Here is a 27,503-nt window from a genome sequence, read left to right on the forward strand (position 1 = left end):
GTTTATAGATTTAGCAATAAAATCTGCAGGTGAGTTGGAAATGCAGTTTCATAGTGACTAATAGGGCGCTACTGCAGCATTTCAAATGGTAAATCTGACCTAACATCAGTTCACTGATCTTCTCATGTGAGCATTAAGGCATGTTTACATCACAATTAACTTATATATAAATGAATGAATGAAAGAAAATAAGACATAATATGCGTAGATTTACATCATTGTGCATCACATCCCCAATTTTGAGACATTAAATCTGCAAGCGTCCGATGATTAACTCTGGATCTGGATCAACAGTTAGGCTTCTTCTATGGCTTTTTGGCCCACATGGCAGCCTCTCGGGGGTTACATCACATTCCCCAATGAACAACAATGAAAGCACCACATTTGAATCACTTTCTAAAAAAACATTGTAGAAAGACAGAACAGGATGTGAAAACAGGACACATTCTGGGAAAACAAAACATTTGATAACCCACAATGTACTGTAAGGTAGTTAAGGTAAAGCAGTGACATTATATGACACATTACATGTCACCAACACCTTTCAACAACTCTTTGTTTTCATGTTCTTATATTATATTCATTGTGATCTTGCAAAAGACTCAGACAGAGAGAGCAGCAACTGCTTCTTGCGTTTGATGTTGACACCACGAAACAGGCTTTTATCCTGATCAGAGAGGCAGTTTGTACGGTCCAAAACGTCATGCAGCGCCCGCGGGCTTCCCGGAAAGCCTCAACGTAGGCTGAGTACAAGAAGTCACGTCATGGAACATCCTCTTATTTAAAATGATCAAACATCTTAAGTGATATGTAAGACAACAGCAAATCCGATTTTCTACTGGGGTCGCAAAACATTAACACTCACCCCCACGTAGATGTTGTATCATCATCATGAGAGTTAAATTGAATTTTAAGAACTATTATACATATATGCAAAAGCTTCAAGTCATGGTTCCAACTTCCCATAACCCCAAGTCTGTGAATTATTTATGAGTTATATCAGAGATCTTGAAAATTGGTGTTAGATTCTTTTTGCATGTTTACCCTCTTGCAAAGATATGAGCAGTCCGTCATTTAGATATATTTATTGAACTCTACAGCCAGACCAAACTATGAAATCAGTTTATAAATGACTTTATATTTGACTTTGGTAAATAAGTATACGTGGTTGGTTTTGTCTATTAACTCATTGCACATTTCTCAACCGAATCAAACCAATACAAAATCAAAAAGTTCAGCTCATTTAGGAAATGTTGGCCAACTATCAGGACTTATCAGGAAATCTCATATTTACTGTAACTTCATATTTTTTGGGACACTTTCCCTGTTGAAAATCAATGGGCAACTCATTTGGTGCCCACTGCTGGTGGATTGTCATTTTACTGTTACATTTTGTTTATTTACAGGGTGACCTGACTCAGGTGGTAGATTTGTGGTCTCCCAAATCGATGGTTGCTGGTCCTCAAGTAATCATTGAACATGTTTACCCATTTCGACAATCTCCATTTTTCCATTCCAACATTTCAAATTTCTCTGTTTTTTTATATTTCAGAAGCAGTTCAAACATCAGAATGCTCAGCCTATTCAGGACATTTCATCCATCCATCCATCCATCCATCCATCTTCTACTGCTTATCCACGGTGGTGGGGGCAGGAGCCCAAGCAGGGAGTCCCGGACTTCTTTCTCCTCAGACACTGCTCCTCCAGGCAGATCGCGAGCCATTCCCAGGCCAGTTTGTAGACATAGTCTCTCTAACGTGGCTGGATCTTCGTCAAGGTCTTCTACCGGTTGGACGTGCCCTGAACACCTCCCCAAGGAGGCATCTAGAGGGCATCCTAACCAGTTGCCCAAGCGACCTCATCTGGCTCCTCTCAATGCGGAGGAGTAGCAGTTCCAGTAGAGCAGTAGAGTCCATCCCGGGTGACAATGCTAGCCATTTTCTATAATTCAATATTCAACTCTTCCCATTGAAAGTGAGGCTACTTTAAACTGCAGGGTACGGTGCACAAATCAGATTTTTTTTTTAAATATGATATTTCATGTCGTCGTTCACATTACCACACAAATTTGACATGTTAATACAGTATGGATGCAAAGCGTCTGAAACGTGGCGACAAATCGATGCAAATTGACGACATCACTTGCATTTCAGTGTTTTTACAGACATAAACATTGCTGCACTGTGAGCGCAAAGGATGTGCATTTCCGAGAAGGTTCTGGATAGATTGGCGGTACCGATCCGATTCTATGTTCAAATTCACCTAATGTGTTTGGTAAAATTTTAAAAAGTAGTGTACAGTATTTTAAGTCATATCATAAAGAATACAAGACATCGTAGTCATTTGATGTATTTTAAACCCTTTAGTAACTCTGGCTTGATGTGTGGCTCATGCGCAGCCACATATCCACATGGATATAAAAGGTATTGTTTTATCTACCTGGATGACGAGCGGTTCATCAACAATCTCTTCATTGCAAAAACAGGCTACTGCTGGCCAGGCTACACCAAAACAACATCAGCAAAAATCAACTACAATCATACTCAGTCATACTCGGCACATTCAATGACAACTGGAAATCATTTAACTCTTCAACACTACGTACACATAACTTCCAGGTCCCTCTGTTTGAGCATGTTAAATGATCAAGTCCTATTAAGTGACAGTAATAAAGAGCAGCATAGTTGTCTTTTTATTGAAATGGAAAGGTTGCTGTCTTATTCAATTATAGTATTTAGTTTTAGTACAGCATTTTATGCCATTTGTGTGTTCTATGCATGTGAGTAACACAGGATTTAGCTATAATTGTGTGAATGCTAAGATACGTTCTTGGCATGGCCCCAGACAAAGGGTGGTCTTCCCCCAACCTGATGGTTACTTAAGTCCGAATCTATCCACACTTACCTCCTTCCCTTTTTTCACCCCCCCATCTCTCTCTTCTTTTCTTTTCTTTTGTTCTTATTGATTCCCTTTCAGTCGTACCCCCTACTCTCTCTCTCTCTGTAAATCACTATCCAGACAGCTCTATCTCCAGTGACTCCCACTGGTCTCACACTCAGACACTTGCACGCACAGACACACAACATACACATACACACTTCCTCAGTGTGTCCTTGTCCTAGTTGTCCTGCAATTTGATGTTATCACTTTCTGTCTGCTAAACACCACTCTTCTTCTTTCAGACTGAAACATACATATACACATGTGTGTGTATATATATATACACATATATATATATATATATATATATATATATATATATATATATATATATATATATACATACATATAGACTTACAATATGCAAAAGCAAGACTTTTGGGACTTGTAATAATAACGGAATTAAATAAATGCCTGATCAAAAGTTTAGGACCACAGGCTGTAAAAGCCAAAATCTGCTAAAAATTCAAATTTTCTGTCAGGCAGAAAGCTTAAACTTTCTCTTCTTGAAAGTGGCCGGATTGTTGCGCTGCATAAGCAAGGCCGCTCGCAGCATGCCATTGCTGCTGAGGTTGGACGGAGTAATACAGTCATTCTAAAAAAAAAAAAAAAGATCCTGAGCATTACGGAACAAAAAAGTGGTGCTACACAGACAAGCATTGTTTCATGACCGACATTAACACAATTAGGACACTGATAAATTATTACTTACTGCTGGCTCTTCTGACTCTTCCACACGACCAAGTAACATTGGAAAGGTGTAGGGCTTCAGCAAGTTTGTCGGCTCATCCAACTGCATACTGACCCATTTTCATAAAACAGTTTGGTGTGAAATTGTAAATGTTCCATATATATTATCATGTCTACAAAGGGGTGAGACAAAATGCAATTCCATTTTGTCATCATGTGAATAATGTACAGAGTACAGGTCCAATAGCTTGTCACAAATGGGCTGGAGGAAAAACATGTACATGCGTACCTGAAAGGCAGTATGCCATTACAGCCCCAGAAAACTGTAATTAGCCTTGATCCTAATCTCATCAGGTGACCTGACAGGGAACACCAACACTAATGGTAACATAATGCATCTCCCATTACAAAGCGAAAAAGGTGAACCACTCCTTTCTAGCTGCATTGCTTAAATCAGTTCAGTACAGCATGGTTTGGACTACAGATGTACTGATGCAACTATGTAGCCTTGTGGCTGCAAATGAAACACACTGTTTAAAGGGGCCCCATCCCGCTCATTGAAGGGGTTTTTAAACAATATTGAAACAAACAGTGGGACACTGTGGTATGTTTCTTTCATAATCATTCACATTGCTGGTCTAGCACTAAAATCAGGCACTGAATATATTATGTACATTGATGGAGGCATGGTAAGCTATAAAGCTATCCTGGAGTTTGATGTGAACACAAATGTGGACAACAGCCAAACTCTCCCATCATGGGCCAGAGCCTGGAAGAAGACCATATTAAGACTCTGGGGTGTGTGTGTTTGTGTGTACATGTGCCAACTCAACCACGGGAAAAAAAAATCAAAGAGAAAAACTGGCAAGAAATCTCATATTAATAGTAAAAAATATTGAAAGACAAGTTTTATGTCGTATTCTGGTATCTAGGCATTCGTAATGTCATGAGACTTGATGTTACATTAACTGGCTACTGAGATAGAAGTCGAACCGTGACTGAGGTCGAGTGAGTAAATGTTGGAAGTTTTTGTCTAATTTGTTATCCTGCTCCACTCTCTTTGAAATCGTAACTTTAGAATAAGTAAATTGGAGAGGCTAGCAAGTTAGCTCAGTAGTAGGGATGAGCGACTAAATCACTATCTGTATCCGTGTCTATTCACCCGTCGTCTAAATGATCTATACTCAGAATGGGCAGGGCATTACAGAAGTGGGTGTGATTGTTCTCGACAATGGGCAGGGCAGGAATCGGATGTGGGTGTGGTTAGTCGGAAAGGTGTGTGGCTTAAATTGGTATATTATTTTTAGTCTGAAATTAACATGGGTTGATGAGAAGTTGCTATATTTATTGTTTATTATACAGCTATATGTTTACTGTGTATGTTTGTAAGTGATGTGTCAGACCTATTAGTTTTTAGTATAAACTCTTCTGCAACTTTCATTTTTTTCTTAGTTACTTTTTTTACAATATGTTGTTCACAGGCCCATGTGGTCACAAACGGCCCGTGGGCCACACTTTGGACATCCCTGGTTCCCAGGTGCAGTGCGATGAGGTGCGATGAGGTACGATGAGGTGGGATGAGTAATGACAATTACAGTAATTCTGTCATTAATCCGGTCACTGCTGTTTATAATGATCTTTCTGAAAAGGTGTAATATATTTCAACTGTTTTTTTAAGTACAAGGTTTCAATTGGAAAATCCATTCCAAAGATCTCAGCTCCTGATCTCCCTTGCTGCCCCGTAAAACACATCTTTGAGAACTTTGAGCCAATTTCAACTTCTCTTCTTAAAAAGTTCAACTGTTAAACCCCACCAACTGTCCTCTAGAAGTTATACATGCAAGACGTTACCACTCCAGTCATATCTGTCAAATATTGTGTTGGTGCTTTTAGATCTTACAGCAGCTTCTTATACTTATCACACACCGCCTTGAACCTATGTGGGTCTGTTCTCCAATGGTTCATGCAATATCTCCCAAACAGGACTTTTTCAGCAATTACTTTTCTTCCAAAACATCTCCCCTCTCCTCTGGCGTACCCCACGGTTCCATCCTTGGACCAACTTTATTTTCAGTATACATGCTACTATTAGGATCAATCATCTCCATTCACCTCTCGCCTGAAAACAGCTGGGATAGGCTCCAGCACCCTCGCGACCCACGTGAGGAAAAGCAGTAGAAAATGAATGAATGAGTGAATGAATCTCCAGGCACAATATGCATTTTCATTTTTATGCAGATTATGTACAGCTCTACCTTCTGGTAATGCTCAGTGACAAGAAGTCATTAGATCCCCTCCATCGCTGCCTCTGTGACATCAAATAATGGTTGTCTCAGAACTTCCTTCACTTAAATGAAGGAAAAACAGAGTACATTGTTTTTACCCCTGATGCACCGCACAACCAACCCAATTTTAGCACTCCTTTCTCTCCGTTTGCTCCTGTCATTAAAAATGTGGGCGTGTTATTTGACAGCAGTCTTAAATTTGATAAACAGGTTAGTTCTGTGGTCAGAGCTAGTTTTTCTTCCACCTAAGGCTCCTGGCAAAGGTGAAGCTCTTTCTAACCAAAGCAGACCTTGGAAAAGCAATTCATGCCTTCATCAGCCCCAGGCCTGATTACTGCAATCCCCTCTACATTGGTGTAAATCAGTCCCTCCTCCACATCTTACTACTTCTCCAAAACACACCCACATCACTCTAATCCTTTGCTCTCTCCATTGGCTCCCGGCACAAAATAGAATCCATTTTAAAGTTCTTTTATTTGTGTTCAAGGCCATCAATGACCTCGCTCCAGCATACCTGGATGAGATTTTAACTGTCCGTCACCACTCCAGAGACTTGCGCTCCTCTCAACACACAACACTGGTCCCGTGGATGAAATACAAAAGATGGGGGGATCACAGTTTTTCTGCATTTGCCCCCAAGCTTTGGCGCTCCCTCCCACCCTCTTTAAGGCCTATAATAGAACTGTCCGTTTTTAAATCTCAATTAAAAACAAATTTATTTAGGCTGGCTTTTGACACATGATGATTATAGCTTTTTTTTAGATGTGAGTCTGTCTGTGCATATTTATTTTATTTTGTTTTAGTGTTTTTATCTTATTTGATTTGATCTTTCTCTTATTTTTCTGTAACTTTTACTCTTGTAGCACCTTGGGCATGATCAGGATGTCGTAAGGTCCTACATAAATAAACTTTGATTTGATTTTGATTTGAATGGTAAGTCTTTAGCACTTTAGCATCGGTAACGTCTAATGTGCTTTGTGCTTTGTACACCAGTGTGTAAAAAAACTTGTGTAGAGCCACTAATTGTGGCGGGAAAAGGCTATTAACGGCCACGCTTCCTCTATGCAATAACGCTACACAGACAAGCGCTTTTGCGCAATGACTTACACAAGATAAACACAGTTAGGACACTGATAAACTGTTATTTACTGCTTGCCCTTCTGACTCTCCACACGTCCAAGTAACGTTGGAAAGGTGCACAGCTTCAGCAAGTTTGTCGGCCCGTCCAGCTGCATACTGGCCCATGTTCATAAAACAGTTTGGTTGACAGCTGTCACGAGCGGGCTTCACCCCCTCGTGAAAGCTCTCTCTTCTTCTTTGCCTCTGTTCCAGTTTCCATGCCCTTATTTTGGTAACCACTTCCTTTGTTGTTCCCTTCCGTTTTCCTTGCTCCTGCTCGTTTCACGCACCTGCTTCTAGTTTCATTATCCCTATTTAGTTCAGGTGTGTGCTCTTTCTGTTCATTGTGAATTGTCGTTGGTTTGGTTTGTTTGGTGGGTTTTGTATCCTGCTGCTGCCATTCGCAATAAAAGATTCATTTTATCCGCACTTTCGGCCCTGCTCTCTGCATTCTGCTAAACGTACTGCTAAACCTGCAAGCCCGGACGTGACACAACTGTGCCTTTCCCTTTCCAGGCATTTCTAGCAGTATGAAACCGGCCGTTTTGGGCCATCCCATCTTTCAGGGCTCACTTCCAAATGTGCAAACCTCATTATGTGAAACTTTTGCATAGTTTAACAGGAGTATAATACATTGTAACTACATTTTTAGGTCAGAAAAGTGGAAAAAGCATAATTGGTCATCTTTAAGTTCTAACATCAAAAGCTATGGTATTGTGCTGCAAAAACAGTGTTTTTCAGCAATATAAATAAATAAATTAATAAAAAGTCATTCATGGCTGGGCACCAACAGATACTGATTACAACTGCTCAGGTGTTGCATGACAAAACAGACCACTAGCCTGCTGTTACACATATTTCCCAACCAGAGTCCCATCTGGACTGAGCTCAGACACCAGCTGGACAACATTGTTGTGTGTGTGTGTGTGTGTGCATGTGTGTTTGTTTAGCAGTTTAGCATTAAGCTTTCATTAACAAGTTTCACCTGTCAGCTGCCGACTGCGTCTCATTGAATTATAATTCCCATAATCCCTTCTTTAATGTAACATCTGAGCTCTCCTAACCTATGTAGCCACACCCAAACACATGCACACCAATAATAATCAGTCATCATTATCATAGTCTGTTTTTGCTTCTTGTGATTCTTGTGACACCAGTCCAGGGTGTACCCCGCCTCTCGCCTGAAGACAGCTGGGATAGGCTCCAGCACCCCCGGCGACCCTCGTGAGGATAAGCGGTAGAAAATGAATGAATGAATGATTCTTGTGACCGTGTGTGTCTGCGTGTTTATGCGGTAGACAGCATAAACGGTCATGCCACAGCATCTCAATATGATTTGGGTCAGGACTTTGACTCGGCCGCTCCAATGTCTTCATTTTGTTTTTCATCAGCCATTCAGAGGTCAACTTGCTGGTGTGTTGTGGATCATTGTCCTGCTGCAGAACTCAAGTTCATTTCAGCTTGAGGTTTACAAACAGATGTTTGAGAATGGTAGATGGTGCGTTCAAAAAAGTAGGACTAATCGCAACTTGCATTAAACATTAAAAATTTGTCTAATATCTAATTAATAGTTACAATATTGTAATAAAATAATATAAACTGTAATATCTATGTATTTTTGTGTTTTGAAAGAGAAATGAAATTACATTGAGTTTGCAGTTTTGATTAATGTTTTAATATTTTATGACTATTGCCGCATGTTTTAGGTATTTTCATTTGTACATTTCAAGAAGGAAACGTGCATTGAGGCAAAACTGAGCTAACACTGTAATATGCTAATATGCTAGTAATAAAGAAAAATAGCATAAAAATATGCTTGCTGACTGTATTGTTTTAAATAATGGCCCATAGTTCTGAAATTGATATCTCTTTACATCAGCTGGCATTTGATGTAAATATTGTCGTAGTTGCACATGGAATTCCCCTTCTTATTTTACTTAAACACTTATTCCTATCTGCAATTAAATTCATTAAATTTTGACAAATATGTGATTAACTGCAATCAAATGTTTTAATGATTTGACAGCCCTAATTATTCATTAATTCATTCATTTTCTACCGCTTATCCTCACTAGGGTCATGGGCGTGCTGGAGCCTATCTCAGCTGTCTTTGGGCGAGAGGCAGGGTTCACACACACACACACACACACACACACACACATATATATTATACATATGAACTTTGTTTTCAAGTATTTCATCTTGCTGATATTCAAGTGTTTGCTGTGCATAGTGTAAACACGAAACACATCTGTAAATTTCTACCATTTCTAACCATGCAAGTGTGTCGCCCACGTTAAAGTGTTTAGTGTCAGTGTTTGCCTGCATATTTATTTCCCCTGGTCCATGATTTCGCATGCATTGGCCTTTTCGCATGTAATGAGAATACATGCAAAATGTTAAGACTTGACCCTATTTACTCAGCAAACAAAAACACATGTAGAGAGTGAAATGCAAATAAGATGTGCTCTCTGGCTCTTATGCATAAATAATTTATGTAAATGAGTCACGCTTGCGGGAAAATGACTGCTGCCTTGTAAAGGGACAGTGGTCATCATGGCACGATGTTGTGCAAGCTGAATGAGCATTCAGTATTCTGCTGTGTCTTTTATCATCTAAAGGGAACCATACTAAATACTTTCTGGCTATCTGTCAGTCGCTTCTTTAATTAGCACCATTTTAATTGAATTGCATGTGGTGCCAACATTCAGCTACATTCAGCTCACTTTGAGTTGACTGACAAGAATGACAAGTTGAATGAAATTAATGACATTCGAAAGCAAAAAGAGAGCATTTTAAACCATAAAAAACAACTGGTGCTTCTCAATGTGGCACCCTTGGTGAGATTTTATAGTATGGCCGACCCCTCCATCAGTGATTTAAATATGCTTTCAATAAAAGTGAATAGTGTTTTTACTTTCATCTTCATTTAAGAAGATAATGTGTAGGCCTGTCACAGTAATTAATTTTGTTGATTGATAATTGTGCTAGTAAATATCAAACAATATTAAATCATTTTTACATTTTTCTAAGAAAAAATATAATTAAGATTATAATTCAAAGTTTATTGTGTCGCGTCATCATTGTGTTATGTCACGTTTGAGCCAATATATGTTACTCAATTGTACTGTACCTGTGTGAGGCATACCATATTGGCCACGAAGCATGGAGCATCGCCCCGTCACACACAATTCCTACTCCTGGTGTCAAAAGAACTACACACACACACAGCAACACAATAGGTGGATAAAAACAGACAATACAATACCAACGTATGATGTATAATACTAACATTACTACTACATATTAACTACTATGTGGGTGGGCCATAGTGCTACTACAGTAACATGTGCTTTCCAGCATTTTTTTTTACAAAAACTGTCCTCCCAGCAGCGCTAAACGATATAGATCATCACTGTTGAGAAAAAAAAAACACTTAAATAAAACCTACATACAGTTATATAGTTTATATTTTTAGTAGTTAAACTACCACTATGGTAGTTAAACTACCATAGTGGATAATATTTGAGCTGTGTAAAATAATGGATATGTCAGAATATACGACTTGTTGAGTTTAGATGGGAGCCATCCTTTTACATCATAACATGTGCTTGAATACAACCGCTGGACCACACCCACTGTGAACTCTCGGGATGAGCCGGATACTCATTTAAACAAATATCCCTTACAAATAATGCATTTTTGATGGAAAAGAGTATGAAGCGAGTATATTTTGTCATTATCCATATTTATGTTTGAACAAAATGCTCATTATGTATTCACTCTTCACACTCTGTAATTGGCCAGTCACACACAGCGACCGCCCCTAGACTGACTCTGCAAACAGCAGCCACAAAGGAGGTCAGTGGGTCCTCATTCACGTACACAGTGCAATTGGCTCGCCATTTGTCACAATGGCTCCACTTTATTAGGGTTTCTTCTTCTACCTTGCAATCTTAAACGTGTTTCATAAAATTCACGGCGCATTTCACAGGACAACAGATACGATCATGCATCAGTCACTGACGGTGTTTTGTTGTTTTTCATCTGCTTGCTTCGGCTGGTTTAGCTGGTAATGTAAAGTTAGTTGGACTGCTGCTTGTAGTACTGAATGCGGTGCAGTGAGAAAAATACAGTCAACAAGGCGGACAGTTTATTCCCACTTGTTTTCCTAACTTCACACAACTCATTAAAAATAATTACATGATAAAGTCTCAAGCACCACTCACATGCATACACAGGACACATAAAGCTGAAGAATAAACAATACATATATCAACTTCTGATCAATCCGCATCAATTTCAGTGGTGTACTCCCTCATTCCTAGAGATTATGCATTGAAGGAAAATTTTTATGCAGTTCAGTTGGAAATGTGAAAACTGTAAACAGTTCAGGGTGTTATATCTGTAATATATATATATATATATATATATATATATAATGTAAAAACAACTTTTGTTGTGATGTTTATGTTGTGGAATCATTGTTTAGATATTTTGGCTAAATATATATGGCAAAATTTGGGCCAAGTTTTTCATGTTTTTTGCCGAGAACTGATATTTTGCTGAAATGTACCTATGTTCAACTGCTGATTACTAAAGAACGGGAAAAGGTAGAATCTAACCCTTTTTCCTGATGAAAGATGAAAGTCTAATCTTTCCTTTGCTATATACCATGTCTATGTAGCCCACCAACACAATACTCTGTGTGCCTTGAAAAATCAGTCAAAATCATAAAAATGGCCGGTACCCAGAGGGACGGCTTTAGAAAAATGGCTGGGATTCAAGGAGTTAACAGTCCCATTGTAATGCTATTGGCCAGGGGAGCTGTTACACGATTCCAAAGGCCCCTGGCAATGGATTATTTGTGTGTATTGTCTTTTTTTATGACTTAGTATTATTTATGACTGACAACATTTAAATTGAACACTACTTTATTTACCAAGCAGATTTCCAGTGAAAAAATCCATAATCTGTGTGGCCATTTGTTATTATTTGAAGCAGTGCTTTTAAATTATTTTCTGTCAAGTTTTTTGTGATCCACCCAATTTTTATATACTAGAGAAACTGATAATATTCATTAATCTAGCTGTTCTGTACAGACTAGTGATGGTCAAGTACACCACTATCTGTATCTGTAACTGTTCACCCATCTAAATTATCTGTATCTGCTAACTAGCTGCCGCCAATATAAAGTACAGCCAGTGACAGACAGGCGAAACGTCTGTTTATGTCTGTTCAAACATGCAAGAAAAGTCGAACAGCAACAGGTTTGGTAGGGAAGTAATCAAACACACTGGCATCGATTGGGTGTGGCCTGCGGCAAGTTGTCTAAACCGAAGCCATTGAGGTTTTACAAATTAGTTTAGATTAGTTTAGTTTTAGTTTAGTTTCTCTTCTAGTAGTTGGTGTCAAAGCTGTGCAATGTTTCGTATTTTATTGTTAGATTGTTCATGGTAAATGAATTGTTGTTCAACCTTGTTGTTCAGCACAATTGTACTTGTTTGACAATTGATGACAAATATTTTCCTACACTGTTAGTACACAATCCAATAAGGTTCAGTAGCTGGGCCGTGACTTTTCTAAGATAATGACCTAAATTTGTTGACATAAGTCAGGCTATGTTCCCTATTCATGTGTAGCACAGCATTGAGCCATACGACAGCATGGTAAATCAAGTTGATTCAATGTAAAGAATCTTATTCATTTGAAAAAGCTAAGCGGAAGTCACAGTGACCCTTTGTATCCTCTTCACTTACTCTTTCACTTACACTTACACTTTCTTACTGATGCATTCCTTGTTCCTTCCCCGATTCTTAAACTTTGAGTCTTTTTGGACCCGTGTCCCTGATCTGACAGCGAGCACACTGAGCCCCAAGAGTCTGTGCCACACAATGGAGGATGCTGCTGCAGACAGACAAGAATTTTGTCCCCTGACATCTTATTTTCACTCACATCTCGACACTACTGCTAGACAGTGTCGAATGGTCAGTGCGGTGTACATGCTTGTGCACCGCTTATACAGACTTGTACAGACCTGATCAAAATTTTAAGACCAAAAATTGCTAGAATATGCATTTTGTACATTTGGACCTTAATGAGGTTCTAAGTAGACCTACAATGTGCAAAAGCAAGAAGAGGGAGACAAAAAACATTTGGAACTAGATCACAGGCTATAAAAATCTGCTCAAAATTCTAATTTTCTGTCAGGCATTCACGGTCAGGCCCTCCTGATGGCTAAAGCTAAATAGCATTTGCTTCTTGAACATGGTTGATTCATCGAACTGCATAAGCAAGGCCTCTTGAAGCGGGCCATTGCTTCTGAGGTTGGACACAATGACAGTCATTCAAATTTTTTGAAAGATCCTGAGCATTACGGAACAAAAAACTCAAGTGGTAGACCCCCAAAAATCACACCTGCGCTCAGTCGGTGGATCCAATTGGCTGGGCGGTCCTCAACCCAAATCAAGGCCCTTACAGGTGCCGACTGCAGTGCAATAACAATCACGATAACAATGGCACCGCAGGAAAAGGGGTTTCAAAAACAAAAAAATTAAAAGACCTCGTCTTCGTCAACGCCACAAAACAGAAGAATAAATCTTGATGGTCCAGGTGGCTTCCAACTTTACTGGCATGACAAAGAGATCGCACCTGAGATGCTTTCTACTCAGCACAATGGAATGGGGTCCTTCATGATCTCGGGTGTTTTTTCATTCAGTGGAACACTGGAGCTGCACGGCACATGAGTGATTAGTGAATGTAAGTGTGAATGGTTGTTTGTTTATATCTATCCTGTGACTGGCTGGTAACCAGTCCAGGGTGTACCCCGCATCTCACCCATATAGAAAATGGATGGATGGAACACTGGAGCTTCAGGTGGTGCAGGGTCATCAAAAGGCGATGTGCAGACGTTACAGTGGGCATCCCTCATGACATGAGGACCCTCGTCTGTGTGTTGGGTATTTCAACAGGACAACGCTGCAGTTCACAAATGCTGGCTTGACCACAGATGTCTTCAGGGGGAATATGGACCATCCAACATGTTACCCTGATTTAAATCCCGTAGAGAACACTTGGGGATGGATGGCAACGGAAGTTTTTAAAAAGGGCCATCACCCTTCGTGAAGCTATCTTTACCAATGCAATGCCCCCAGCAGCCTCCTGGAAATATTCACATCAAGCACACCATTCATGAAGTGATTAACAAGCATGGTGGATCTTCTCATGACTGAGTCCTACTGAGAAACCTTTTTTTGTTCTGGTTTGGATACTTTTTTGTAATTTTTTGAGCACTTTTGATCAGCTGGTAAACATACTATTTCAGTTTAATTGTTGGTTGGTTGGTGCTTTTTGTCACACTCCCCCTTCTTGCTTTTGCATATTGTAGCTCTACTTACAACCTCATTAAGATCCAAATGTGCAAAAGGTCAATTGTAGCTATTTTGATCAGGTCTGTAGTATGGAAAATAAGTATATGATCCTCTCTATCATTGTTATGATATATTTATTTTAGTACAGGTACACAATGTCAGAAAAAAATAAATGCAGGGTACACATGAATTTGTATTTTAATGAAGGAAATACATTTCTGATCCCCTACCAACTAAAAAACATTCTAACACCCACATACTGTTTTTTTTAGTCCTGTCCTCCTCTGCTCAATTATATGAATGAAAGACAACTTCCACACAAACACTTTCTTCCATTCAAACCTCTCCACCACCATGGGAAATACTAAAGAACTGACCTCAGGGACAATATTGCACACCTGCACAATACTGGAATGGACTACAATAGAATCAAGAAACAGCTTGGTGAGAAAGAACAGATGAAGAAGCATCCCAGAATGACAAGGGATGAGATGGTTAATGATGTCAAGGGAGTTGGGAGAATAGTCAACGAGAAAAGCATTAGTAAGACTGTAACGGATTGAGATCCACTTGAATTACTCACACAAGGCTTGGGAGAATGTGATGTGCTCACATGATACCAAAATAGAGTTATTTGCATGCATGAAGAGAATTTGTGACTATGAGTCCAACAACAGCATCCCTACTGTCCAACATGGAGGTGCAAATATTGTTCTTTGAGGCGAGCAACTGCAGGGAACATCTGACCTCTGTGTTTACCAACAAGATTTCTACACCAGCTACGAAGCTGTTAGCTATTAGGGATCAAATACTGTACATCTTTCTTTATGCCTGATGGTGTAAACTTATTTTTATACTGTTTTATTGGTGTAGTAATGGAAAGTAGATTAATTATAAAAGTGACTTTGTTCAGTGATTCAAAGCAATTTGCTGATTGCTTATTCGTCATCGCACAGATTGTCTATTGGACTCTAAATGAGCACTTTTGTTGTTTCTGACAGATGCTGAGACACGTCTGCTGCTTTGAGGACAATACAACACATTCACAATCATGTGTGTGTGCGGTGTGCGTGTGTCTGACATCCGTGACCAATCAAGACAGAAGCCACAGGCTTTCCAACTGCCGCCCCCTGAGACAGACCAGTGTGGACAGCCAATATGTCTCACACACACAAGCAACTGCACACACATACATACATACACACACACACACACACACACAGTGTAAGGCTGACAGATTGGTAGTTTATGGGTGTTAACAGACAAAGGGAACCTCTTTCTTCACTATAATCCGTCATTGCCTTCAAACAATCCTCCTCTATGTGTGCGAGCGTGCACACACACACACACACACACATGCAAACACACAAAGGGGCTCTAGCAGGTTGTGTGTTGATTATTAAAACAGGAAACAATCAGGAAATAGTGATATTCAGCAGCAACGTCAATCAAGACAAAACACTGTCAGTGTGTATGTGTGTGTGTGCTTGTGTGTGTGTGTATGTAAAAAATAATATAGCATGTTGACCTGAAACACAGAAAAATTTGGGTCACAAGGAGTCTAAAATGTAAAGAGAGATGGGTATAGTTTATATTTCAACTAATACGGGTACCAAATCTATACTTTTGAAACGGTGCCAGTGCTTAAAAGGTGCCCGAACCACTGCTTTAAAAAGAGAAAAAGAATTGATTGTTGCCAAAGACACGGTGTGAAAGCACAGTCAACACGGACATCACCTTCCTGTTTTGCTATGAGTTACTGTATTTCTTGAATTCAGCAGTGTTGTCACTTTTTTTGTCAAGGTGCTGGCACTACATTCTTTGGCTCCATTTTGGCTTATTTCTAGGGATGGCGGATACGAGTACGAAACAAGTAAATTTTGTCATTATGTATTTACTTTTCACAGTCTGTGATTGGCCAGTCACACAAAGCAACCGCCTCCCCCTAGACCCAAGTACAGATACAGAAAATTTAGATGGGTGAACAGATAAAAATACCGAAGCATATACAGATACAGGTAGTGGTGTACTCGCTCATCCCTACTTTTGACATAATCAAAAGAAAAGCTTGAGGTGAGATCACCAACAAATTTAAGAAATAACTCATGTAAAAACACGGTGGTGTCTGTATTGATCTCACTACATCAATTAGGTCTTCAATAAAAGTAACCTCAAATGTTCATTCATCCCTTTCATTCATCATGTCCATGTATTTGCATGCAAATGTATTAGGTTAAAGTATGTTTCAGTTCAAGTGGGACCTAGTGGAACGGATTTATAATACTAAACAAGGTTCCACTGTATATTTTGGTACCACTGTCAAATATTTTCAGGAAGATGACCATTAAGCACTAAACAATGGACTGTATAGTTGACTAGGGGTGGAAAGTTTGAAAAGACAAAGTCCTTGTTGCTCAATGACTATTTCTGCTTGTGGCTCAGTTAAAGGCAAGGTCAGTCACTTGACAAAGACCAGTCATGTGGCAATCTATGAACACAGACAGAGCCACTGGACATTTTTAGAAAGCATTACCAGCATACTACTGTAGATACTAGGAGTTGTTGAGCTAGTGTTTGAGCACACAATGTTGTGTTTTTCTGAATTCCCTTTGCTACTCTGGAACTCTGATGCCCATGGGTGAATACATGTGAATAAACCGGCATGTGATCATCACACAGTGTTTAATTGTGTTTGATGTAGACACATTTCATTACTGAACTAGTATGCTTAACATTTATAGCCATAACAGAAGCTAAATTTATTAGTGAAGAATTGTTCATTTGTGTAAATGCAACCGTCACAAATGTAAGCACAGCAAGGCTTTTTTCCAGGGGTAGGCAGTAGGAATGAGCGAGTACACCACTATCTGTATCTCTATCTGTTCACCCATCTGTACTGTAATCGGAATAGGCGGGGCATGAACCGAAAGTGGGTGTAATTTACTCAGAGATGGGCGTGGTATGATATGGTCCACATATGGACCATATGTGAGCATGGTCAACTTGAAGCAGGGCTTAAATTGGTAAATGATGTTAAAGTAGGCGGCACGGTGGTCGAGTGGTTAGCGCGCAGACCTCACAGCTAGGTGACCAGGTTTCAATTCCACCCTCTGCCATCTCTGTGTGGAGTTTGCATGTTCTCTCCGTGCATGCGTGGGTTTTCTCCAGGTACTCCGGTTTCCTCCCACATTCCAAAAACATGCTAGGTTAATTGGCGACTCCAAATTGTCCATAGGTATGAATGTGAGTGTGAATGGTTGTTTGTCTATATGTGCCCTGTGATTGGCTGGCGACCAGTCCAGGGTGTAGCCCGCCTCTCGCCCGAAGACAGCTGGGATAGGCTCCAGCACCCCCGCGACCCTCGTGAGGAAAAGCGGCAGAAAATGAATGAATGAATGAATGTTATGAAATTAACATGGATTAATGACAAGTTGCAATATTTATTGTTTATTAATGACAGTGATCTGTTTAGTTTTTAGTATTAACTACAGCTTTCAGAACACACCGTGTTGAGGTGTGCTTCGGTGGCAAGTCTCTCGTGAGGATTACACAGTTTGCATGACGAAAGAAATACATCTCTTTCTAATGCACGCCGCGCGGGAATTCAGAGCAGAGTTACGATGCATACAAATCAAATGAGTGGGACAGCACTTGCATCACAGACTGTAGAGTAGACTGTAGAGACTGTAGAGCAGGGGTGCTCATTAAGTCGATCGCGATCTACCGGTTGATCGCGGAGGTGGTACTGGTCGATCGCTGGTCGATCGCGGCGTATAATATCATCCTAGCATCAATGCCGTCACTTGATTGATATACAGGGCAGCGATTCAGATGACAACTGAATGTTGCCCTTCGGGTGACCAATCAAATCAAACAACGTCTCTAAGTGCAGCAGAACTTACGATGTCAGCCTATCATCCATCCCCGTTACTTGATTGACATACAGGACAACCAGTCAGATGACAACTGAATTTTGACCTTTAGGTCACCGCTCATGCGTAAACAACGATGCAAAGTGCTAAGCTAGTCGGCGAATTGCGTCAGATTTTAAGCCCTCGCTAAAGTTTATGGTCACTAAAATGAGTGAAGTAGCTGGACCAAGTAAAAAGGCAAAAACATATCACTTCCATGCGGAATGGGAGGTGGACTTTTTTTTCACAATGTCTTTTTCGAAGTGCGTTTGCCTGGCTAACCTGGCTAACCTGGCTATCAGCAGCTACTGTCCAGACTATGCATCCCTGGCTGATTCAATTCAGTGCAAGTCATCAAAGTAAACTCAGGTAATTACAAAAAATGTTAATAGTTAATTATGTGTGTTTTGCAATATTGGCTCATTTGGTTATGTAAGGTACATCAACATACATTGTACGTACAAATAATCCTCAATACATTTGAAAATAAATAGATGTTTTGCATTTTTGTAGTGGGTAGATCATTTTGACTCGGTCATTTTAAAAGTAGCTCGCATGCTGAAAAAGTGTGAGCACCCCTGCTGTAGAGTATGTAGAGTATTTGCTGCAATGAACCAGTATACTGTATCCATCTCATAACACAGGCTTCACAAGCGACTGCTTGCCTGCACACGGCAAAAGTTCCTCCTTCACTAAAAGTGTGACGTTGCATCTGCGTGCTCCCAAATCTGCAGTGACACTGTACTTACCACGTACGGATCCCCAAAAACAAATTTTTGCAATTAGACAACGTGCACTTGGAAGTGCAGACTTGCTGGCTGCAGGTGAGGTTGTTGTGTGTGACTGCCAATCACAGAGAGTGAATAGTGAATACATTACCCAACGAGTTAAAAAAGAGAAAAACTTTATTCCTACCAACTACAGAATAATGCATAATATTATAAGAAGTAGTTATAACATGTTAAAAATTAGGTTGGGGAAAAAGTCATATTCATGACTTGAGTCATGAAGAATATAGACATGTTTTTGTACAATCTGGTCTCTGAAAGCACAATTGGTAGCATATGCTAGTCGCTGGTGGTATTCTATTATTTTTTTGGGATAGAAAAAAAGCGGATGCAATAAGGCATGTGTCGACAGAGGGCCGAAGCACTGCAGGTTTTCTTTCCAACCAGTTTCGCCAGCAGGTGATTTAATTGACAAGCTCCTTCCCTCAAACCAAAGAAGGGTTAATCATTAAAATCACTTGCTTCAGTGACCGGCTGGAAAGAAAACCTGTCGTGTCTCAGCCCTCGATGGCATGAGTTTGACACACCTGCAATAAAGGATAGCACCTTTAATGTCAAGATTAAAAAGGAAAATGTGGAACAAACTTGCAGTAAGCCATAAGCACATACACACACACTGATGTAGGTGCACACACACAGAACACAAATAATGAACAAAAACCCTCAACAAGTACCCAGAGGCCTGTGTGGTTTATGTTTAGCGTGCATGTTTCACCACCAGTGTGTGTGTGAGTGTTTGTGTGCACTTGCGGAGGGGGTTGGTGGCTGTCAATCACAATCACTGGAGCATGACACTGGAGGAGGGGTGCAGCCATTGGGAATGATGAGATCCCCTATCTCCTTTTCTCTCCTCATCCTGCTTTTACCGTCTTGTTCCTTTCCCTCATTTCCTGCTTTTCGTTTTTTAACCCAATATCTCATCACTTTGTTTTCAGGTTATTAGTGATTCTGCTTCCGTCATTAACAGTACACACTCACCATTTCATTAAGTAGAAAATGTCAGAGACACTTTGTACTTTACACTGGTGTAGAACAGTACTGTACAATCCGGAGTAATAGTACCTGAGTACTGTGAAATGCAACAAATGAAGAGCAGTGAATGCATACGGCCATATTCAAGAGCCAAATTGCGTGCTGAGTATGACAAATTCATACATGTTGGCAGGTGTGCACTAAAATTGAATGTTCTGTCACCTTATCCCCCCCGACAGTTTACCTCGCCCCAGTGAGGGGGCCCGCTCTACAATTTGAGAAGCACTGGGTTAGAGTATGTTTCAGTTAGAGTAGGACCTTCTGGAAACAAACGTTCCACTGTGCTTCCTGAAGAGTACTGACATAAGTATCCCACTGGAGACACAGTGTCTTTCTAAAGGCAGATTTTATTTAGTTGTTAAATTTTAGGGCTCTGTTGGGTTTGTCCCCCGGGGGTGCTCACCGTGGGTTGTTGATGTTGCTCTTGAATGACCCACTGTATAGGTCGATAGGTTGTTCACATGGCAAAACAACTCGTTAGTGGCCATTGTTCTCATGAAACATGACAATCATCAGGGGAGAGATGTCTGGGCATGATTGTAAGCAGGTGCTTCAAGTGGACACACTCATCAGGAGCAAATAAAAAGGGGAACTCCAGATATAAAGTTTGGAACTGAAGAAAGGTCTTCAACCTACAAAAAGAGTCTGGTCACCTTGATTTAACCTTTACCGGATAATCATGACCTGGATGACTGAGAATCTACACAGACGTGGTGTCCTTACATTAAAGACATTACACAGGGTGTAAAAGGGTCTGAAACATTACATTATTGGCGACATGCTGACAAACTGAAACTGGCAGACACCGTGGTTAAATAAATGCCATACAGTGTGTGTATTCTGACTAGATAAGCCTACAAGAATTGTAATTTGTTGCCATCATCTGCCGCCTCTTCAGCATCCCAATTGAAGAGCCATTTACTGGGGGACCCTTCTTACTAGGGATAGCTTCAGCTATCCTCTCCATCACACAGTAGTCAAGCCTTTTGAAACCCGTTGGTGTAGTAATCCTCCACCTGGTCAAATTTACTGTGATTTAGATGTGTCAGAGATCGCTGCATAGAACTCCAAAATGTGATTTTAGCTTCTGGTTCACCTGCCCATGTTACTAATTCCTGACGCTGCACTCTAAGCATCATGGGAACGCTGCGCATTACATGAATGCTCATATGACAAAACTCATGACTTGACAAATCAAGACTAATCAGGTCGAGCTGTCTCTTTTACTGCATGTAATGGCATCCTCCTATAAAAACCACCTCCAAAAACCTACAATGTTTTATGGTTTCATTTACATCTTGTGACCAACTAGTAAGAGGTACATTTATGATTATGATTATAATTTATGATTACTGTAGTACTTACATTATAATTTATGATTACTGTAGTACTTACAGTATCTTGCTATTTTTCTATGTTTTTCTTGGTTTAGCTGACAAACAATTACAAGATCCTATATATCTTATAAAGTGCATCTTTCTTCAGCATGCAGTCACAAAGGCCCCAGGATGATGCCAAATTATTCCCCATGGTTCCTCATAGTGACCTGAGGTTTGTCCTCTGTGAAAAAAATGTTGGAATCTAATGAGAAATAATGTCATAATATTATGAGTAAATATAGTAATTTTACTTCCATAAAGGTTAACTATTATAGGGCAAGATGGAATCATATTTGCAATATTATGAGAAACAACAAATAAAGTTGTAATTTTGGGAAAATATTAAGATTACTTCTGACAAAAGTTGAAATATTTGGGAAAAAACACCAGCGTGCATACTAATAATAAGCTTTTTTCAACTATGTCACAAAGCTGAGATGCAATTTTTTTTTAAATATATATAACCTCTTAGCATAACTACATATGCTACATCCTAACATCCTTAGATGCTTAGATCCTTAGATTTACCAGTATGTGGCCATGGATGGATGCTATAAATAGATATTCAGCTTCTGATGAAAATATTGGGGTTAACCTCTATCCCCCGAACTTTAACCCTAAATCGAAAAACCTCACACCCCTTAACCATGTGTTTGGATTGGACCATCCTCTCCAACTTATCCAGCTCCACTTTCCCCTGAGCATGAAAATGAACATTAGCACACGCACACACACCCTGCAGCATATGTTCAAGGGTCATCGCACCATCCGTGGCTATGGTCCTGAAGGGGATTATGGGTACCAAGAAAAATAGCTGTAAGCAATGTGCGGGCAATGTACATGCACACACACACACACACACAGTCTTATAAACTGGAGCTGAATCTCTCTTGGGTTTGATCTATGCAAGAACAGCCTTCAAGCTTATTCTTTGTCTGTGTGTGTGTGTGTGTGTGTGTGTGTGTGTGTGTGTATGCGTGTGGGTGAGGAGAGGAAAGAGAAAGCTCTCTCCACATACCACCCAACTGTGTTTCTATACAGCAATATCCTCGATGCAACAAAAACACACCTGTATTGTCTACAGCATATCTAGGATGACTGTATCATTTTCTCACAACACAACTATCTCTAAAACTAAATCAAAATCTAAATCATAATTGGCTTTCCAACATGCTATATCCAATACAGCGTAAACCAATTAGACACCTGCGCCAATTAGATGAGTTTTTTCTTTGAAAATAATGATCTGAACCAACATCGTGCATGCACCATATACGTACGTACTGTATTAAATACAGTATATGCTTGCTATGTTTTCGTAAAATTTTTACTAAACAAGTTTTGGATTGCAACATGCATACTGCAACATGTTGAGAGGGGTGTAATAATACTTATCAAAATTTTAACAACATAGCTCAAACCCCACCCAAAAGAAAAAAAAAACAAAAATAGACATTCATTCATTCATTTTCTACCGCTTTTTTCCTCCAAAAATTGACTAAGGAAAGACTCCTCAAAAACTTGTTGGGGCATGCTTGCTGCCGGTGTGAATGGAGGCTGGTGGTAATGTTGCTCCAGGTGAAGATGGCTTCAAGGAGGACATCCACTGTCTGGAACTGACGTCCATTTCTGTAAACTTCCCTTGCCATTCATCCCCAAATGGTCTTTGTTAGATTTAGATCAGGGGAACACAGGATGGTCCACAAGAACTGGTGAGCTGCAGCGTTGTCTTGTTGAAAAAGCCAGTCATTACCACACAGACAAGGGCCTTCAGTCATGTGGGATGCCCCCTGCAACATCTCCACATCTGCCGTTTGACGCCCATGCACAATCTGAAGCTGCATTGTTCCATTGAAGGAGAAAGCACCCTCTACTACACAGGAAAACATCTCAGTTGGGATCTCATGCCAGTAATGCTGGGAAACCACCAGGACCATCAAGGTTACATTTTTCTTGAAAATGTTGATCCATGTTTGCCCATGTCGAAATAGGCAATTTTGTGGCATTGAAGGACACAAAGACTTTGAAGAAGATGTTGTGATGCTAACGATTATTGGACGGGCTCTGCACCAGTGACAACCTTCCTTTGGGCAGAGAATCATCCCGTGTCTTAGCGGACAGTCAAATGGATCCTCCAGCTTCTCAGGACTTCCAACCTCAGTAGCAATGGTGTGTTGCCAGAGACCGTACTTATGCAGCTCAACAATCCAACCACATTCAAAAAGTGGTTTGTCTTTGCCATCGACAGATCATGACAATTTGAATACCTGACAGAAAATGACATTGAATGCACACTTTTGCCAAGCCTATTTCACTTTAATCTTCTACATACAACAACCTTCTTAAGATCCAACTTTGAAAAATGTAACGTCTTTATTTTTTTCTTGGAGTTGATCAGGAGTGTATCTTTCAATATGGGAGCCTACCTGCATCGAATACAGTATAATAAAGCTTCTGTTGCAAGCTTTGATTTTACACAGAAGTCAGTGCATGATTAGATCTGTTACATGGTTCAATGTGTGTCAGTGAAATTAGCAATTTGTGTGTGTTTCTACTTGTATTTAGGTCAAAAGCTGCCAAGAAATCTGTGTTTTGGGTTTCTGCATGTTCAGGTTGCATTTGATTGTGAGCTCACCAAAAACAGCCTCATTAGGCTAATTAGAGGGATTAAAGCAGAGGTGACCTGCATGGCATAGTGGCCCAGGGGCTGGACAGATGGGGTGGCAACACTACCAACCTGTCAGTTCCGTGTTTGCAGTCACTGAGTCAACAGCTCTTTAACACTGTAGAGAACTTGACAACAGTGTTGCAGAAATATGTTCATTTGTAAGATGGAATATCTGAGAATGCATGATAAAGCTTGAGTTTTTGCACTAATACAATATCATCATTACCTTTTATATAAAGCATCAAGTTTAAAATGTGGACAAAAAACATAATTTATAACCATGAATCAGATTCAGTCACAAAAAACAACAAACCGACCTTTTCAGATTTTTCCACTCTGAAAGCCGTTTTCAAAATGAAAGGCTGAAACCTTAAACTACATTGCCGTTTTGACCTGAAAACATTGCCACGTTTATGGCCCCTAATGGAATCCACTGTCTAGTAGGCTGATACTTTACTATAGATACTTTATTACAGAAAACCAGGACACTCATCCAGCAATGAGATAATCAAATCATACTGGGAGTTTACTCAAAGATGCCATATCATTTTAATCATTCTGTCTTTATAAATGGAAAATAAGCATTGAACATGTTATGTCTTAAATTGTCTTAAACAGTTGTGGTCACGTGTGTTTCCATAAACTTGACCCTTGGGGAGCTGAGTGGTGGGCAGACAGCAAATGACATTGGGGGTTCAGAGTTTATGTTGGCTTGGATTGGGTTCATGCAGCAACAGTAGCCTGTGTTTTTATCAGTGATTTTTGTGCCTGCTCATTAAAACCTGCAATAAAAGCCTGTTGTTCCAGCAAACAAGCGTTTTTGTGTCTCACCAAACATCACAACTGACACTGAGTGACCAACGCAAGCCATATCATTCACAGCTTTGAATGCATCTTCTGAATGCCTTATATACATGTTTTACCACATTTAGCCATTTACTAAGTGTCATATTTGAAAAAGTTGATGCAAAAAACACATAATTTCATCACTATTTTCAGTGTTTTGAGTACAATATTTGTGTCCAGCCTTTTGCCTTCCTTCATGGTGTGAACACATTTATGTACTCTTTTTTTTTAACCTTATGTACTTTGGAGAAGATGGATCTTTGCTTATTACTGAAAGATGACGTAACAATTATTTTCATCATCATTTTCACACTAGATATACATAGTTTAATGTGTGCAATGGTCAATGTTACATTGCTGGTTTTAAGTATACTAAATTCCCCTCTTGTGTGATTTAAAAGTAAACGTATAGTGTGTTTACTTTCCCTTTATATTGACAAATAAAGGTGGCATCAGGGGCTACTGCGCTGTAAAACGGCTACAACGCTCCCGCCTATGACAGCGATTTGGGACAAGACCAGATCGAATCTCTAGCTAGAGGGACAACCTTGACCAGCATTGTTTTGGAAGAATGGCGTGAAACTGTTTGTTTGTTTTATTTTTATTTAATAAATACCAGTGTAATATAGTGTGTTTACTTTCCCTTTATATTGACAAATAAAGGTGCCATCAGGGGCTACTTTGCGTTGTAAAACGGCTACAACGCTCCCGCAAACGACAGCGATTTGGGACAAGACCAGATCAAATCTCTAGCTGGATGGACAACCTTGACCCGCATTGTTTTGGAAGAATGGCGTGAAACTGTTTGTATGGCAAGGACATTGTGATTACGCTTGACTGGGCTGCCTCACTCGCACATTGAAATTGTGCTACATTACTATTGTTGTGGAGGCAATTAAAAAGAACAATTTGCCATACTGTCACGGTGCGGCATGTCAGCGTTGCAATGCGACCCCAGGATGCAGAGATGACGACCAAGTGCAGGCAAAAACTAAGTTTATTTACGATAGGTGTGTAGATCAATAGACTCACTGGCCTGCAGCACGTAAAATGCTCAATGCACCAGCAAAAGGAAGACGCACCCGGCTGAACTAAATACAACAATCAACAAAAACAGTTGCGCATAGGAGAGAACGTAAGAGTGACAGAAAACAGGACAAACCAACACAGGAAATAATACAAAATAAGAGCATGAAAGCAGGAACTACGGCTTACAAAGTGAAACAAAACAAAACTGTCACACAGGCAACGATGCAGATTGTGACACATACATTTTCAGTTTTATATTTAATACATTTTGCTGACAAATGTACAATAAACTACTGAAAAGTAAGACTACTTCACTAGCAGTCCACATGTACAGAGTTTTCTCTTGCAAATCACCATGTTTGTTATTGTGCTATGTACAGGAAGGCAACAATTCTCGATAATTATTATCTGCACATTATTTGTATTTTCCTAATGTGTTACATCCAAAGTGACATTATGTGGCTTTGTGCTGTCTTCTATTAGCACAAATCAGTCTGATAATAGCCTGGATAGCTGCTATTAATTTCACACAGACTGATTCAGGGGAGCCCAGAAGAGAGGAAGAAAAAAAGACATCCAGAGAGGAAAATGCAAGAGTCTCTTGATTTTGTTTCAGCCTTGACCCACCCAGCCTCTTCTGGTGCATTTTCAGTGATGTATGGCTGCCATCACCCAAAATAATGACTCGTCTGCCTGTAATCTTTTATTTCACTGCAAGCCCGGGGAGACGAAAGAGGAGGAGGGAGGAAAAGGCACTGTAGAATTTGGTCTCCTTCCTTTTAAGGTGAAGAGCAGCTGAAGGAAAATGGATAAGTGGAGGAAGAAGATAGGGTGTGGATGATGAGGAATACGTTATTTGCCTGGGAAAAGGCACAAATAGAAAGAAACAAAGCGGTGGATGTGGAAATGAGGCCAAGAGGAGGAAAAAGAGCAAAAAAGGAGGAAGGATAAAGATACATGTTCAATCAGCTTAGTGGCTTTGAAAAAGTGTCAAAATGTGACTGAACAAGCTGATCTCATTCTGGTTGTGACTGAAACACTGAATATTCCTGTAAATCCAAGGAAAATTCCTTCAAAAGTGCTGATACGAGAGCTTGAAGTAGAAGGGGATGAAGGCCATGCATGTGACATCCAGGATATATTGGAGAGCGGCCTGTGGATTTCACATGCAAATCTATTCAGGAGTTGAGCTACATTTGTAGGAGTACAAAGTGGTTTCCAGAAAGAAGTATATATTTGTGCTGCCAATTGATTGAAATATTGAACCATTAATCACTCCCACACAAATTTTGATGAACAACAAAGTTCTGCAAAAAATCCACCAACTAGAAAGTGAAATGAAAACAGGGTGTTAGAAAAAAAAATATTGAGAAAACTATATTGAGAAATACAGTGCTCAGGAACAGTCAGTAGTTTACAGAACTAGGACTGTGCCTTAAAGTAGAG

The 27,503-nt window shown here is 39.9% G+C and overlaps 1 protein-coding gene across 2 annotated transcripts in view; it reads right to left on the reverse strand.

Moving 5' to 3' along the window:
- The window catches only part of dcc (DCC netrin 1 receptor), a 278,014-nt gene that overhangs the window by 201,932 nt on the left and 48,579 nt on the right, over positions 1-27,503 (reverse strand). The window contains exon 1 of one of the 2 annotated variants that reach the window (XM_078799161.1): positions 6,430-6,936. The exons of the other annotated variant lie outside the window; for it this stretch is intronic. Within the exon in view, the coding sequence (XP_078655287.1) occupies positions 6,430-6,544 (115 nt within the window). The 5' untranslated portion in view covers positions 6,545-6,936. Of the gene's footprint in view, positions 1-6,429; positions 6,937-27,503 lie in introns of those variants that run through there. 2 annotated transcript variants of the gene reach the window in all.

Source organism: Doryrhamphus excisus, linkage group LG19 (genome assembly GCF_037039965.1).
Source record: "Doryrhamphus excisus strain RoL-2023G ecotype Guam linkage group LG19, RoL_Dexc_Guam_v1.1, whole genome shotgun sequence".
NCBI lineage: Eukaryota > Metazoa > Chordata > Actinopteri > Syngnathiformes > Syngnathidae > Doryrhamphus > Doryrhamphus excisus.